We start from the raw sequence: 18230 nt of genomic DNA on the forward strand, positions 1-18230 counted from the left end.
AGTCATTTCATCTCAAACAAATTCAAGCTCTCTCACGGTCCATGTATCTTCCCCATACAGTGCTCTGTACAATCACCCTTTCATAAAATCTCCTCTTAGTATCAATTATACTATTTTAAATCCCCCAGAGCACTTGTTTCTTTCATACTACAATCTACCTTCACTTCTCCTTTTCCTGCTACATGTGAACCCAAGTACCTAAACCTATCCACTTCCTCCAGCATTTCTCCTTTAATATTCACTTCCAACTTGCTGCCATCCTCGCCCCTTGTACATCTCATCACCTTTTAACCACATTTTTACCTTGAACTTTTTCCTCTCATACACCTTCCCAAACCCCATTACCAACTTCCTCAATCACCCCTCTGATCCTGCCACAAGTAGTGTCGTAAGCAAAAAGCAACTGGCTTAACCCCCACTTTCCACCAGTTCTTTTAACCATTTCCAATCCCCGTCCCATTACTCTTGCATTTACCTTCTGCACCACCTCATCCATGTATATATTGAACAGCCATGGTGACTTGACACATCCCTGGCACAGTTCTACCCTTACCTCAAACCACAAGCTCTCTTCATTTCTAATGCTAACACAGGCATTACTACTCTCATAAAATCTCTTGAATGCCCTTAACATCTTTCCTCCTATCCTATATATCTGCAAAACCTCCCACAGTGCCTTCCTGTCTATTGTCATAAGCCTTTCCCAAATCCATAAAGGTCCAAAAAAACATCCTTACCCTTTGCTAAAGCTTTCTCACACATCTCTTACCACAAATATCTGATCCATGTAACCCCTCCTTTCCTAAACCCACTGTTCATTATCAATTACTCCCTCTACTCCTCTCCTAATCCTCTCATCAAAACCCTTCCCAACAAGCTAATCCTTTTGAAATTACTACTCACATTTGTCTCCTTCTTTGTAAAGCAGAACTATAAAGGCACTTCTCCAGCCCTCCTTTAGACAAACATTAAACAACCTCACCTGCCAGTCCACTATCACTGTACCTTCTTTCTTCAGACACTGCATGACACCTATCTAACCCAGGTGTCTTACCTGCTCTCCTTATTTTAATGGCTTTCACCTAATATTTTTTTTTTCTCCTCCCTACTTTTCCTCATTCATCACTGTCATTTTCTTAGCACCTCCCACTGCAACAACCATTCCCTCCCTATCCTTCTCCCCATTTAGCAACCCCCTAAAATACTCTGCCTATCTTCCTCTTACTGCCATCTCTTCCCTTATCATCTCTCCATCTACACCTTTTACCTTGTCTCATAAAGTACTAGATTATAATCACTTTCTAAATAAATAATAACGCTGGTCATTAAACCTATAAAATTTGGTTTGTTTCTTGCCTGTGCCAGGTCTCTTGTGCAGATTGATACACTTTAAAAATAAACTTCCTAAACATTACAAAATGGTTCTAATCTGTTTTCTTTCTATATTAATGAAAGGGGTGGTGCAAGGGGTAAATGCAGGGGTAGTGGGTCAGGGATTGGCGATGGTTAAAGAAAATGGAGAAAAGTGGGAGGTGAGCCAGCTGTTGTTTGCAGACGACACTGAGCTTGTGGCAGGATTGGAGGAGGGATTGAGGAAGTCGGTGTCAGAGTTTGGGAGAGTATGTGATAGAAGAAAGCTAAAGATAAATGTGGGTAAAAATAAGGTGATGAGATGTACAAGGGGTGAAAGTGGCAGTAGACTGGAAGTGAGCATTAAGGGAGAGCGACTGGAGGAAGTGGATAGTTTTAGATACTTGGGTGCAAATGTGGCAGGAAAGGTTGGAGTGAAGGTGGAGGTAGAATGTAGATTGAGATAAGCAAGTAAATGCCTTGGTGGATTGAAGAGTAATGAGGAATAGACATTTGGGAATGGATGCTAAGAGACTATATGAAGGAGTGATTGTGCCCCATGTATGGGGCAGAAACATGGAACATAAGAGAGGAAGAGAGAAGGAGTTTGAATGTGTTTCAGATGAGGTGTCTGAGAAGTATGATGGGGGTTACTAGGCTAGATAGAGTGAGAAATGAGGAGGTGAGGAGGAGAACAGGGGTAGAAAGGGAGTTGGGAGAGAGGGTTGATGAAAAGAGTATTAGGATGGTTTGGACACATAGAAAGAATGAGTGAAGAAAGACTAGTAAAAGAGGTATGGAAGGCAGATGTGGAGGGAGTGAACATGAGGGGACGTCCTAGGATGAAGTGGATGGATGGGGTGAAGGGGGCTTCTGGGAAGAGGGGAATGTCTGTTGAGGAAGGATGGGAGAGGACAGAAGACAGGGGTGAATGGAGAATGGTTGTATATGGATGATGTGTGATGCATGAGGTGGAATGGGCGGTGATGGGTGGGATGGGGGGTGAGGTAGTACGTGTGAGCAAAATTTGATGCAGCCCGAAGGGATTTCTCCCCATCTCCTTTTATGCATGGGGGGACAGAGAGGGGGGTCACCGATTTAATGAAGCGGCCTTGCTGTGGATGTGCTGTCTTGCAACACTGCTTCTGACCCAGGGCAGTGGACAAGGTGCAGGGATGACCCGTCATCCAGGAGGTGCTAAGATAAGAGGGAGGGTGGAGGGGAGTGGAGTGTATTCAGGGATGAAATGGGTGGGAATGATTTTATGCCTTTTCCTTTTTGGCTACCTCCCTTGTAAGGGGGGAAAAAGCCTTGGTATATGTATGTATTAATGAAGCTAAGACAAACATACCTATTACATAATTTTGCAAATAAGACAGTTGGGGTGAGAGAGATATATTTGTTATTCATGATTGCAATGTTTTATTCAGTGAAGGTATTTTTCCTTCAGTAGTAGCTAGTGGATTGTTTTTTTTTTAGTTGTATAGTTTTCATGGTTTTCTAAAATTATTTGACATTTTCCCATCTACAGTATTTGAGTGTTTAACCCATTTTTTTTCTTTTGTGGTTTCTTTAATTGTTGTAGCAGTTCTTTCTTGAGGGCAGCTACCTCCATTGTATAATTGTGGTTGCATTTATTCCTGTGGCCTATTGGAAAATATTTTGCTGGCCCTCTGAATGGGTATTGCTATAATACTGGACAAAAGACCTGCAGAGGATTCCAAGGGGAAACCCATGTCAAAAAAAAATGTTTTTTTTTTTCACAAGTGGTTGATGGCTATGTAACATCACAGCTTTCCTTTGCTTCTTGCCACTGGCAGCTAACCTAAGCTCAGCATTTGCTTGACTGGAATAGTGACAGGTTGTGCAAGTGTGCACTGCCAACTCGGCCATAATTTCCCTTGGTGTTGACACATTTGTGTTTGTAGTCTTATTATGGACAAGGCACTGCCATTATCAAAAACTAAAGTATTTTTTGCTCTAAAGGATGCAAGAAACCAAGCTAGGAAAATTATGGATCAATTTAAAGTTAAGTGGCCATGCTGTGAGACGCAATGCTGTAAGGTGGCAGGAGTGGTGAGACACCATACCAACGCAAAAAAGTAGTCTGGTAGTCCTCATAAGACCTCGAGAAGTGTCATAGCATTTCAACCCATAAAATTATGGAAAGCAACAATAGTGTGTTTAGTGAAGTGTCTATATATACTATTATTTGACTTGTATGTAAGCTTGTGTACCTCAGCCACCATCCTGTGAAGAATCAGTTTCTCACTCATATGTAGGGGGCAATTTTTCCTTAGTTTGCCTCACCACCTCCTTTAGAGCAATAATCTGGGCAGTTTCTAATAATATTCTAATATTAAGGCTACAAACACAAGTACACAAATAAATGCACGGGAAATAATGGCAGAGTTGGGAGCAAACACTTACACAACCTGTCACTACTGGAACTATGCAAACACTGAGTATTGGTTGGTTACCAGTGGTGCGAAGCAGAGGAATGCACAAATATGTGGCAAAATTCAAACATTCCCAATACAGTCTTTTATGGACTAATTTGTTCCACCTGCAACCCCCCAACACAATCTTTTGTCGAGTACTGTATCTCTTCTACTATTTAATAGATGGGAACTGGTATAAGGTGTAAGACTTCCAAGTTGTATTCTATTTCTTGTGCAATGTTACAATTTTTTTTTATTTCCTAGTTTATGTTTTCTTATATGTAGGCTTTATTTTTCCTTCTAGTTCTATGGAGAAGTGGTCCAAGGGGAGATCATGTATGGGGTCCAAAATCTGTGTTTGAAGGGAGGGTAAGCACATTGTTGTTTGGGGAAGATTATTGTTGGTTATATTGCAGGGGGTTGTCTAGTAGGGTGGATGCCGAGATTTTAAGCTGTTGGGGATTTGTTCAAGATTTTTGTTTCCTATTTGATCGGCTGTTGAGTGTTTTGCCATGTGCATTCAAGTCACCTGCCAGTATGTGGTGGGTGGTATGTAGATAATTGTGAAGTGTGCCCCTGATAGGCTGGTACCCAGTCTCTGCACAGGGCCCAATAACTCGTCTTACAGTAAGCATGCATAAAATGCTCAACACTTAATATGAAATAATAAAAGTACTCAATATTTAAAAAGTTTTTTTCTACACATACTGATCATTCAATCAATCTGCTGCTCCAGAAGCCCAAAAGTCACTTAAGGCAACCAGAAAATGCAGATATTCTTAATCATCTTGTAAACTGTACTCTACATATATAAATGACTACTTAATTTAGGCAAGTTTCTTTAGTTGCATATAGACTTCCTAACCTACAGTTAGTATTTGTTGATAAATTATTTCAGTGATCTTGTTTTCAGTTTTATCAATGACCAAGAATCAAAAAGGTGCTTTATACCCAGTTACTATTCTAGTACAAGAACAAGTAGAAAAGAAGAAAAAACTAATAAAAAAATAAATATAAAATAATTACCAGCTTAATTCTACTACAACTACAGTGCTAATCCCAAACTTACATTCTAAATTACAAATATCTACAACAAAATTAAAAATTCTAATAGAAAGCTTACCAACTTGTCACTTGCCTTTAAGATGCATGACGATTTGTGGGGCTTCAACAAGGGGCAAAATCAAGCAAACTAAAGCTACACATTTCACACATTTCCTATTTAAATACCGGTATTTCTTTGTACACTACAAGTCTTCTTGAAGCAAACTTCCCAATTTGTTTATAAATCAGAATACGATAAAAACATCTAATAACTTAATTACCATGCACATCGTTACAAAAATAATGAACTGTAAAGCAATGATGTACCCAAGAAATCCTATGCATGCACTCCAAATCCATCAAAATATAACCCTACTCACATTAACAACCAAATATAATTCCAATCCATATGTGCAAATTATTATCAGTGTTGCCTTCTTTCAAAACATCTTAACATGACATAACACCAAAGATTTTTTCTGGATAAAAATTAAAAAGCAAACTAGATGTGTGCCCCCAAACACACCAGCAGCAACAGCTCCTACTCACTTGAAGAGAATTCTTTATGTCCTGCCTTGCCTTGGCAATCTGAATAGCCAGGGAACTCAGACCGGCACCACCCTGGATGTGGGAAAAGGGGGTTAAGCCAAAATATCTACCAGATATTTGTCAATTTGCCTAAACAATCCACTGTCTTGGTTGCCTATTCTAAGAAATATTACTTAAATGTCTAGCTAAGGTCCTATTTCAGCCTTAATTTTCTACGCATTTTACATGCATGTGTATATATACATATATATACAAACACACACACACATACAATATACAGAGTACTAACATAGATACCATAAGATATAAAACTAGAATAGTGAATAAAGACTGAACTGAGAACACCAAATGAAGAAATTAAAATTTTGGAAAATTAGCACCATGTTTTCAAACTAGAGTACGCCAAATCTGTTCAGCTACAAAAATGTTTGGAAGAAAAAGTAAAGAATACTTAACATGATAATCATTAAACATTCAGACAGCATTAATGCATACAAATTATGGTCAAATACTGCAATTACCACTCCAACCCCCATAGATCAAATCATATTTACACTTTATTCTAAAGTGGCATGATTACAATATTACTATACAACCTAAAGTTTTTCAATTAAAAATTAAATCACTCACCCCATATCTCCAAGGCATCACCAAAGCTACACCAAAACGGGCCATAAATCTTAATGCCTTTTAGAAATTTAATAAATTTTATGTTAAATTATTCAAGATATAATTTCCATTGAGTGATACTCATCAGCATAAAATGCTCTCTAAAATTACCTCTCAAACCTGTCCAAAGAAAGGACCATTTGGCTCTCCTTCCAAAACTTTGCTTGTTATTTGGCACTTCAAAAAACATTACTTCAATCTTCGACTGTGGCACAATTGAATTTCTTTTACAATTATCCTGCATTTTTACCATTATGTTTAAACCAATTCACATCCTTAGTCTACAATATTAACCTCTACAGGGTACAAATGCACTTGTTTTCAAATATCTACTGCATCAGTGACACAGTTATATGTACAATTTCCATGCTTTTAAATTATGAAACATTCTTCAAAAATGTTACAGAAATACAAGTTCTTCAATTAACCTTACCAATTAAGTTAGAACATTAAAAAACTATAATTTTTTTTGGTTGATATACACATGTAATTACATATAAGGTGCTATCTACAGTTCCAGTAATTTGAACATAAGAAAGCAACCATTTGCAGTTTTGTTTTCTAGGCCACTTAGAATGATGAGCTATGTTCACTACTGTAACACAGTGTGATTTTGCAAGGGAAGAATCACATAACAAAGAACCTGCATAAAGTTCTGCTTCAAGATCAACAAGCCATAACCTCATGCTCTGAAACACATTTTTTTTTTGTCTAGACAAGTGGTTCAAGGATACATATTTATCCAAGATGATGAATACTGTGTGTGACCAACAACAATGACAACAGAAACTTCATCAAGCTATCCTTATTCACAGAATGATGTCTTCAATAGCATAGGACTGTCATGCAGGAGTATATAATGCATTTTATTACACATATCAGGAATGGGCAATGCTACAAAACTTGTGCAATGACTGCTGAGTCAACAGCATTTTCATCAGATAGTTCCTAGTTTCCATATTTCCTGGTACAAGTGGTTCAAGGATGTCTAAAATTCATCAAAGATGATGACCACTCCAGATGAATGTCAAAAGCAACAACAAAACAATGTAAATCAGATTATCCATGCAGAGCATACAAGAACTATCCATGATGCCTGTGAAATTGGACTGTCATGTAGAAGTGCACAATGCATTTTATCAGACATGCTGCAAAAATTGTGCTAGGACTGCTGTGTGAAGAACATTGTTATCAGGTAGTTCCCAATTTCTAGTAACTCAGTGGTCTTTCCCCACTCACCCTATCTGCCTGACCTTGCTACCCTGTGACACTTTCTTCCTTCCTATGCTGAAATTATAACGTAACAGCAGGGATTAATTTAACTTGACTTGTGGTGATCCAAACACAATTTCTGGTGCTGAAGACCACAATTCCTAAAGCACTCCAAGGATACACAAACTCGTGGAAAAAATATTGGGAACACTGCATGCATGCCCACAGGGACTTCTTCAAAAGCAACAAGAACTAGGTAGTACTGTAACTTGTTTTCCTCTACATTATTTAAATTACTGGAACTTTCATGTAGCACCTTATTATTTCAGGAAGAATCATCCCACTTCACATTTCTACAAATGTGTATATTAGTATCACTTCACACAATATTATAAACTCCATTAGTGTTACCACTGCTCACATTGTACCTCAATGTTATCCAGCTTTTCCTCCTGAGGAAGTTCTACCGCACTTCCTTTACATGGCTCTTCATCTTCTCTGTTCTCCACTTCACCTTCCTTTCTTTCTTCTTCAACTGGTTCATCATCCAGCTATCAACACAGTGACAACAAAATTATGGAACCCCATCAACATCTGTCCCCTTTAGAAAAGTTAACAATTGACACAGTAGAATTATGAAACCACATCAAATTATTCCCCTTAAAAAAGTTAACGACTAGCACATCACTTAATAACACACACAAAAACGACCAAGTTGAAGCACACATCCATCCAAACCCAATCATCTCAGCACCCCATGGATAAAGACCCATGTCTCCTGCCACACTGCTTGGGTCTAAGGCAATGCTGTGAGATACACAATAAAATTCCAGATATAAATATAGTGTCAGTCAGTGAAACAAGGCAACAACTATTTATCATCCCCTCATTCAAATCCTCTTTTGCACCAACAATGTACAATGTACAATAAAAATTAAATCAATATTTGGCTTCACCCTAACCATATACTATAGGGTTACCCCATTCCCTGTTCCCACTTACCTTCCATTCATCACCACTCTTCTGTTTCTCAGCAATTTCTTGTCCTTTTGAAAGCTATGTCAAAATATTCAAGATTGTTCATCACAATAAATACATACATATGTACATATACCAAAGGCTTTTTCCCCCTTACAAGGGAGGTAGCCAAAAAAAACAAAGGCATAAACCACTCCCACCCATTCCATCCCCAAAATACTCTTCTACCCTCTTATCTTGGCACCTCCTGGATGATGAGTCATCCCATCTTGTCCAATGCCCTGGGTCAGAAACAGTATCACAACACACAGCACATCCACAGCAAGGCTGCTTCATTAAATCGGTGACCCCTGCCCCTCTGTCCCCTCATGCAAGTGAATGAATAAAATACAATACTGACAATGTAAAATAAATAAATAATAAATAATAATGTTCCTTGAAAAGTATATATTTGTCCTCCACTTTCAAGATTGCTTCAAATATCAAGAACACTTTTATTGTGATGAAAACTGGATTTAGTGCCTAGACATTTGCATACATATTCTTTCCATTACACAAGAATTTTCAATTAGCTAGTGAAAGTCTAATATCTTGTTAAAACTATTCTATCAATTCTATATAGCATAGGCTTTTTCCCTTTTAGGGGAGGTAGCCACCTATCAAATACAACCATAATAAAAATACATATATCTTTGACTAAAAAGACCTTTCTCAAATGATAAACCCAACTACATGGTGTTGGTTTGGCAAAGTAACTGAAGTTGCCTTAAGCATTATACAAAAAGCACATGGAACACACCAGCTAATATTAACGCCCAACAATCTCCCTACACTTTATAATATCCATATGTAGCATGCCATTTATTTCTATTATATGCAGATCTGCAACAAGTCTATCTAAAATCATATACCATGAGGCTTTTTGCCCCATATAAGGATGATAGCCAAGGCATACTCCCATCCCACTCATTTGTTTCCATTCTACCTCCTCATTGATGAAGGGATCATTCCTGTCTCCTGCCCACTGCCTGGGTCAGAAACAATACACAGACACAACACATCCTGAGCATGGAAAGCCACTTCATTTACACGGTGATCATCCCTCCCTATCCTCTCAAGTGAAAATGGATTACACAATCTTTTGATTTTATAAGTCCATCTGTCATTAACAACCTATATAAATCATTAGTTTGTCCACATTTGGAACATGTCATTCCTACATGGTCACTGAACCTCATTAAAGACATTGACAGATTGGGAAAAATACAATGGCGAGCCACAAAGCAGACTCCAAATATCAGAAATAAATCATATGAAAATTGACTAAAACACATGAATCTATTTCCCCTAAAAAAAAAGCATATACTCAGTTGATTTGATATCTTTCAGATTACAAAGGGAATTGACAACAAAAGTGATGATATTTTCACATAATGCAAATCAGACAAGAAATAATGGTCCCTGACTGTCAGGGGGTAGATTTAATTTGGAAGTAGGTAGAAACAAATTCACCAACTGTATAGCAAATGAATGGAATAAAGTTCCCAGTGAGGCAGTGCAATTTAGTACAGTTCAGTTTTCAGATTCATTTAGATAAACACCTAAGCAACATGCTGTAATCCCAGCCATTTATTTAGTTTTATTCTATTTAGTACTACTTATTTATTGTTTATTATTATCATTATCTATGATAATGCTGTGTCTGCAGTGGGAGAGATGCAGGGATGACCTATCATCCTGGAGCCAAGATAAGGAGGAGGGAAGGGGGTGGATGGGAGTTGAGTATATGGGGATAGAACAGGTGGGAGTGGTTTTTTATGCCTTTGTTTTTTTTGGCTACCTTCCTTATAAGGGGGGAAAACCCTTTGGTAAATGTGTGTATGTATGATAATGGAAGTAGAACAAGGAAAAAATGGAACAAGGAGGACGGGAGGAAATAGAAGGAAGGGTAGAGAGTGGTGGGATGACGAAACAAACAAGGTTGTAGAAGAGAAGAAATGAGAATTCACAGATTGGTTGCAAAATAGGATGAGAGATTCATGTGACAGATACAAAGGTAAGAAAAGAGAAGTAAAGCATAAGATAAAAGGCAAAAAGGGGAGAAAATGTGAAATGGGGAAGAGTATGACTGAAATTTTTGAAATCAATTAAAAGATGTTTTGGAAGGAAATTAAGAGAGGAATGGGAGGCAAATCAAATAGAAGAAAAAGTAAAAGGTGCAAATGGAGAGATGATAATGGAAGAGACAGCAGTAAGAGGAAGATGGGCAGAGTATTTTAGGTAGTTGTTTTGCTTCTGATCCAGGGCAGTGAGTAAAATGCAGGGATGTATGCAATGGATTGGGTAGGAGTAATTTATGCCTTTGACTTGGCTACCTCCTTTACAAGGGGGGAAAACACTTTGGAAGTATTATCTATTTATTCTTTTATCCATTTTTTTTTTAATCTGACCTTGTTATGAACCAAAGGGTCTCCTAGTGGCATGCTCTTCTTTTGTAATTCTTACTCCCATTAGGCAGCATCAACCCAGAGTTCATTCACAACCATTCTCCATGCACACCTATCCCTTGCCTTCTCCATTCCGTTTTCAAGGACCCAAACCATCCATCTCATTATCAATTCCCCCCCTCCCCCAAGTTCACTCCATCCATCCCTACGTTACAATCTTTTGGCTAGTCTTTCCTCACTCATTCTTACCATGTGCCCAAACCATCCCAGCATTCTCTCATTAGCTATATCTGCCTACTCCCTTTCCATCCCCACTCTCCTCCTTACCTTATTTCTCATTCTATCCATCCTCATAACACCCACCATACTTCTCAAATACATCTAAATTTTGTGGCACAATCACCCTTCCATACAGTCTTCTCTTTGCATCCATCCCCATACATATTTTGTGACACTTTTCCTTCCTTAGACATTTACTTGCCTCCCTTATTCTACAGCTTACTACCCCCACTCCTCCATTCGCTGATGCACATCATCACACCCTGACATCCATTATGCCTCAATTGATGCATGACCCTAAGTATTTAAAAAACATCCACCTCTACCCTCCCTCATTTTAGACCTACCTCTAGTTTACTGCCACTCTTTTCCACATCAATATCCCATCACCTTGCTTTCACCAACATTTACTTTCAACTTCCTCCTGTCACTAACTGCCTTAAATCCTCTTCTGACCCAGCCACAAGTGTAATATCAGCAAAAAACAACTAAGCAAAAATCAACTAGTTCATCTAACACTTCCCTCCACTCGCTCTAATGATCACCAATCTTCTGCCCACAACACACTCATCTACTTCCTGTACCATCCTATCCATGAACACATTAAACTGCCATGGCAACATACCACAACCCTTGGTACAACCAGTCCTTCACCTCAAATCATCCACCATTCCCAACCCTACCTCTACCTTTCCTAACACTTTTCCTCACCAATTTCCCTTTGTTCCTTTCCTAATCCCTCTAAAAGTACTACAGTGACACTGTCTCTTTTCCCTTGAAAAGTGAAATTACACAAGCAATCTTCTAGTCATCTGGCACATTCCCATCCCTTAGGCACACACAAAACAACTGCAGTCATTCCATACTAATATTCCCTTCGTCAAACACCCAAGCATAACATCCATCCAACCAAAGTGCCTTACAAGCTTTCACAATTGTCAATGCTACCTCATTTTTTCCAATAGCCCTGTCATTTTTACTCTCCCACCAGCCATTTTCCTACCAGTCCTCCCACTACCACAATCAATCCTTAACCTCCTGCACATTCAACAACTTGAAATACCCATCTTCTCCTTACTGCATTCACTTCCATGAACACTGTCCATTTGCACCCTTAAACTTTTCTTCTCAACTTGACTCCCCCCCTCATACTTTATTTCCTTCTAATACATTTTTTTTTCTTTTCAAAAACTTTGTCAAACTATCTCATTTTACATCTGCTCTCCTCTCTGCTTCCTTCACCAAGTAAACAAGTGAAATATATAGTTATGGTAGTTTCTGTCAAATATATTTCTTCTGGTAACAAAATTTAAAAAAGGTAATAATGGGGAGTTCTGAAATTCTTACCATTTCCAGAGATTATCATTTAGAATATACTGGTTTCAGTTAAGGGATCACTTACCAAATCTATTCCTAATTTACCTACCGATTACATAAGATATTATGAATACCATTTACACAATCACACACTGGAGCAATTTTTGCAGAATACAGCAACATTTACTACACACCTCAGTATTGCCTAGCAAATAGCTAATGACCTTGCCAAGTTGATACCTGGGCTTTCCTAAAGATATTCTGACTCACCTTAGCTTTGTTCTCATAGTATGTTTTCTCAGCATCCTCAACACGCCACTTGTCATACCAAATGGTCTCTTTAGCCAATTCAACAGCCATTGTAACAATGCTGGGAAGATAGAACAAGGAACCATTTTAGAATAAACCAATACACATGGCTCATGAAGACAAACACTAACATTCTTATCCTAATACAAAGCTAGTACTACATACATTTTACATAACTGATTTACAGAAGCATAATGAATAAAGTTGATTTGTTGAGAGGTAAAGCATACATAGAGATATTTGATATTATAGCTATTATTGAAACCTGGATCAATATAGCAGACAGCCATTTCCTTCCAGAAATCAAGAAGGATATAAGCTATCTCACATGGATAGGGTAGGCAGGAACGGGGGGGAGTAGCACTTTTCAACAATTCATTTAAGGAAGAGGAAAGAACAGAATCTATTAAGGTGGAGATTATTGGCAAAGCATAAATAACTTATCATCGCTCTCCATTACAGACATTTTAACCTGAACACTGAACAGACTGAACCCGATTCAAGAAATTTGGAAGTTGTCACAGTATAAAAAAAGTGTAATCACAGGAGAATTTAACTGTAGAAACATTGGGGAAATTTAGTAAATCAGGAAGTGCAATTTTTTTTAAGATGTGGCACAAAATTTCCTAAAAACAAAGGATTACCAATCCTACATGGGGAGAGAATACACCGCACTTACTCTTAACTAAAAATCAGAATCTAACGAGAAATGTACAAGTGGGTGATAGTCTAGGCTCTTGCAGTCCTCAAGAAATATGATTTACTATTATATGGGAAGAACTGAAGAGTATGAATAACATTCAACTATCTGACCTTAGTAGAATCCTTTAGCTAACCAGCTTAATTCTATAACACAGATTGGGTACGTTTGCCTTTCTTGGTTGGGTTGGGCTAAACTGATTGGGGTAAATTGCAAAGGATTACAAAGGCAGAGCATGCTGACAGGAGACCTTTTGGTCCAAGTCAGTTCAGGGATGTCAGAAATTGATATTCTAAGGTTTTATTAATGCAATTCTAGTGTTATTTGTACTGAAATTCACTCCTTTCTCTGCCATCCCATGGGAGTGGAATGTCATCCCCTACCCCAAGAAAAAAATTAATGAATAATCTAAAAGAGATACTGATATCAGGTATGCATAATTCACACAACAAAACTACAGAGGTGCACAACTAAGTGATAATCAATAAAAAAATAAATATTAATTTTGTAAATTATAATACATCAATGTAATATACATTTAGCAGCAGAAATCAACAACAAAATTGCTAAAAGTGATACATTAGCTACAACTCAAACATCAGTGAGCTTCCAGATGTCATGTCTATTGTTTTTATTTATTTTTGCTGATGAATTAACAGAAGACTAATAAATTGGTCTAGTCTAACCTACCCTCTTACAGGGTATGTAGTGAGCATCCCTAGATGTCATCAGACTAGATTACACCTATTCATTAGACTTCTGTTAGTTTGTCTTTGACAAACAAAAACAAACATGGTGTTTCGAAGCTCACTGACATCATAGTTGGAACTAGTGTATCACTTTTAGAATTTTTTTTTGTTATTGATTTCCACCAAGAAAAACGTATATTAAGCTAATGTATTCTAATGTACATAATTAATACATTTCTTTTTATTGATATATTGCTTAGATGCACTTCTGAAGTAATACCCTGATTTCTGACATCCTTGAATGAGGTGGAGTAGGTAGGCCTCTCCAAAACTTTAACAACATGGAAAAAAGGAAAAACGGTTTACAAATGCACCATATGTAGCTAAAAGAGCAAGCAAAGAGGACATGCAGTAGTGGCTGATGAGGTTGCTATGAAATTTGTGATAGTCAATTAGGGAGTTACTGTTACGAATGGCAAAAGAAGAATCTTACAACACAGCCAGGTAGGAAGTACTAAAATGTCACAAATCTGGTACAAAGGTCAAGGCATGTAGGTAAAGCAATCTTGTGTGGGTCAATTGAAACACCCAAAACACCCAATTTGTGACCTAAAATGCAAAGAAAATAATACAAAGCTACAAGTAACAATATTTGATGGTATTCTATCATTAAGACATGTTATACTGATGAATTTACCAGATGTTTTACTGAATTTTAAGAAATCAGAGAGTTTTGGGTGACTGTTCATGCCGTTTGTTTTGGGTAATACTTTTTCCACAAGACCGTCTACTCACCACATCTCTTATTTAAGTCAGTTTTGCTAAAGTGAGGGTCATGAACATTGCTCAAAATTTAGAAATGATGCTACATAAGTGAAAAGGGGTATGGGAAATCCCTTAGGAATACATACAACCAAAGGCTTTTTCCCCCTACACGGGGGGGTATCCGTGTGCATAAATGCCACCCAGTCACAATTTGAGCAATCTATTTGTATATAGCTTTAAATGGTATATTTGTTGATTTTAGATAATATTTGTAAGTTCCAACTAATTTGCATGAGAAAAAATTAAGTTATCCATGCCGGAATCAAAAGACCAGCAGCTGACCAATGCAACAACCAACAACAGCTATGAAGTCCAGCACTGTCCAGTCACAATTTAAGTGATCTATTGGTATAAATAATATCTATAAGTTTCAACTGATTGGCATGAGGAATATTGCAGGTATCTATGCTATGAACCAAAGACCACCTCTGCACACAGGATTTTTCTGGTTGGTTATGTAAGAATGTCAAGACATTTAAGAATGAAAACAGAAAACATAAATGAAAATTGGAAAAGCCCAAGGCAAATCAGAACATGTGATGTAAGGCTTTTTTTTTTTGTAGTGTCAATCAAAAGAAAATATTTCAAGACCAGACCTGTTTTGGCAAATCGGAGTGGGAATTAGTGAAAAAAAGAGATCAACTAACACTCCCCTTAAATTATTATGACAACATAAGGATCAACTGTAGAATTAACTGTGATACATAACCAAACCTAGCCTAACCTTTCTTAGTTGTATTGCAGCATAATTTTACTAGGCATGTTATACACAATTCACTACTAATTCTGGTAACACATTTCATATATCACTAAGAATGGGAATGAACATTTCTTTTTGTTGAGTCTTGATTATGGTTTCAATAACTTCCTTGAATGTCCTCTTGTCACACTGTGCTCCCTCTCCTCAAAGATATCCTCACTGTCTTCCTTATCATACTTCTTGCTAAGAATTTTATAAGTGTCATTTAGGTCACCTTTTATCTTCTATATGAGAGTGCAGGAAGATTCAAGGCTCTCATAGTTAGATGTTTCACATTTAGCAGGAGTCTGGTTGCTCTGCATTGCACCTTCTCTATAGCTTCAATATCCTTCAGTAGATCGATTCCAAACTTGGAAAAATTCCAAAATGAGGGCAAACTAGAACTACATATAATAGTTTATACAGGTCTGCATCCAAGGTGCTGAATTTCTGAAAACTTTAGCTTGTCATCAATGATTACACCTAGATCCTTTTCTGCGGTAATCTTTCGGCTATGTAGTATAATATACACTATATTTTACTTCTGTTGCGCCAATTCTCATGTATCTGGTCTTGCCTGGATGAAAGCTAAGCAGCCATTTCCCTGTCTATTTTTTCATACTGTCTACATCTTTAATGTACGTCAAAGACATTACCCAAAACACCAAGAAAACATTATTTAGAGGTGTTATATCATTAAGAAAATATATGTCAACGTTTTTACCAGATATTATTCATCGAAATCAAAGAGAAACTGGCACAATAAAAATCCTTGATACATGTCACTATTTAGGGTACCATCTAAGCATGGATATATTATAGGAAAAATAACAGACCAGTTTCTTTATATAACCCATTCACCAGGAATGGCATTCATTTCCTTGGGAAAGGTTTTTCTTTGAATTGTACTTTTAAAGATATTACTGGATTCATTTTCAGTTTTCTTTCTGAATTAAATAAAAATAACTAATAGCAAGTTAATGAAATGGAAATAAATTCATAACATATTTTACTAAATGAAGCTATCTTAATTAAAGGTCAGATATCAACAGATATACCATTCGCTAAAAATCATCGTTTTGCTCGAAAAAGTACTTTTTAAAAGCATACAAATAAAGTTTTTATCTATTACAGAAGAATTTATTCAGAAAATTCACTTTAAATTGCGCCTCGCATACCACTTTTCCGAAGTCTAGATATTCAGAATAACAATATTGTTTGTTTGGCAACTGTGACGTCACGAACGCGGAATTCCCCGAACCTTTCCCGAAGCGCACGGGCGGAATGTTTCGAATAGCAGACGACGCAATGAAATGAAGACAAAACTGCTTTTTGCCAAATTTGATAAGATGTAGATGGTGGAATTATATAGAATACTGTCAGTATGTTTTTTTATGTACATTAAACTGTAAATACAAAAAGTTATGGAAGTCTTGATATCTGACCTCTATCATATTTTCTATGGTTATCAAAATTCACGGGTGAAAGAGAGAACGATCGATACAGCCGTGACTTTATTTTTCATAATGCAAGTACAGGAGTCCCTCAAATAACGCGGGGGTTAGGTTCCTGAAATTACCGTGTATGACCAAATCCGCGTATGCTAACTTTCCATATTAAATACCGAGAACCGTATGTATGTGTATTTACTTGGTCTTTAGATCACGTGTTGGACTCGTGATCGACAGCTATTTCCCTCCTGGAAGAGAGCTCAGAGCTCGTAGGTCTGATCTATGGGTAATGCTATGACCTTACACACACACACACACCCCCAACTCCCCGCCCACGAGAGTATGTGCACATGTGTGTGCGCGTGCGTGTGTGTGTGTGCGTGTGCGTACTACAATATGTGGCGTATACACGTGTATGTGAGTATGTGGCGTATGTATATGTATGTGGCGTATGAATGTGTGTGTGCGTGCATGTGTTCACATGTACAAGTAAGCATGTACATGCGTGTGTCTGTGTTCGTATTTGTGTGTACACGCACACGCATTCACAACATATACTGGTTGTCTAACACGTGTCTACACGTGTGTAAGCGTGTATATGTCTGTTTTTGATCTCCCAAACCACCACCGCCGGTAACAAGAACCTCATAAGAGAAATCAAGACACAACAAGCGTAGTCATTATCAGATTTATTAGTTGTATTCCAAATGAAAGAAACATTACACTTCAACAGGTTAGGGCGGTAATATTTCACGATAGCACGGCGCAGGTGGTGGAAGCGACAAGCTAAAGCTTATTGGCTACCCCCCTACTCCCCCTCTCGTCCCTCCTGCATCGGTACCCAGAGGTTGACACGTAACTGCAGGCAGCCACCCACGGCTATCCCCTCGCCCCACACCCTTGTTTGAGCAGTTCCCAGTGTACATAATGACCACGTTATATGAGGATCGACTGTATATGGTAAAATAGAAAGCAGTCACCACAAATGTTTGCGATGTTGCCACGTGTGTGCATATGCGTGCCCGACTCGGCGCGAATTTTAAAACGGTTCTCCACATTTGAGATGGTTTTGAAATAAAATCCGCGTATGATTGAATCCGTGTCATTCGAATCCGCGTTATTTGAGGGTCTCCTGTATTATGACGCAACATCGTTCGTCTGGCAGCTAATGATGCCCGCGAGATTTTGGCCCGGAGTGAAGTGGTTAAAGCTACTTAGAGAATTTAATAAG

General features: G+C 37.8%; 1 protein-coding gene across 10 annotated transcripts in view; it reads right to left on the reverse strand.

Annotated features, from left to right (window-relative positions):
- Positions 1 to 18230, reverse strand: part of eEF1delta (elongation factor 1-delta) — a 33384-nt gene that overhangs the window by 12031 nt on the left and 3123 nt on the right. For 2 of the 10 annotated variants that reach the window (XM_076190711.1, XM_076190710.1), the window contains exons 2-5: positions 12557 to 12656; positions 8268 to 8321; positions 7694 to 7816; positions 5385 to 5456 (exon numbers count right to left, since the gene is read on the reverse strand). In XM_076190711.1, coding sequence (XP_076046826.1) covers positions 5385 to 5456; positions 7694 to 7816; positions 8268 to 8321; positions 12557 to 12646 — 339 coding nt within the window. In that variant the 5' untranslated portion in view covers positions 12647 to 12656. The remainder of the gene's footprint in view (positions 1 to 5384; positions 5457 to 7693; positions 7817 to 8267; positions 8322 to 12556; positions 12657 to 18230) is intronic. The other 8 variants (XM_076190712.1, XM_076190713.1, XM_076190716.1 and 5 more) reach the window with 5 other exon arrangements.

This window comes from Oratosquilla oratoria, chromosome 9 (assembly GCF_046742065.1).
Source record: "Oratosquilla oratoria isolate Oo_2021 chromosome 9, ASM4674206v1, whole genome shotgun sequence".
Classification (NCBI taxonomy): domain Eukaryota; kingdom Metazoa; phylum Arthropoda; class Malacostraca; order Stomatopoda; family Squillidae; genus Oratosquilla; species Oratosquilla oratoria.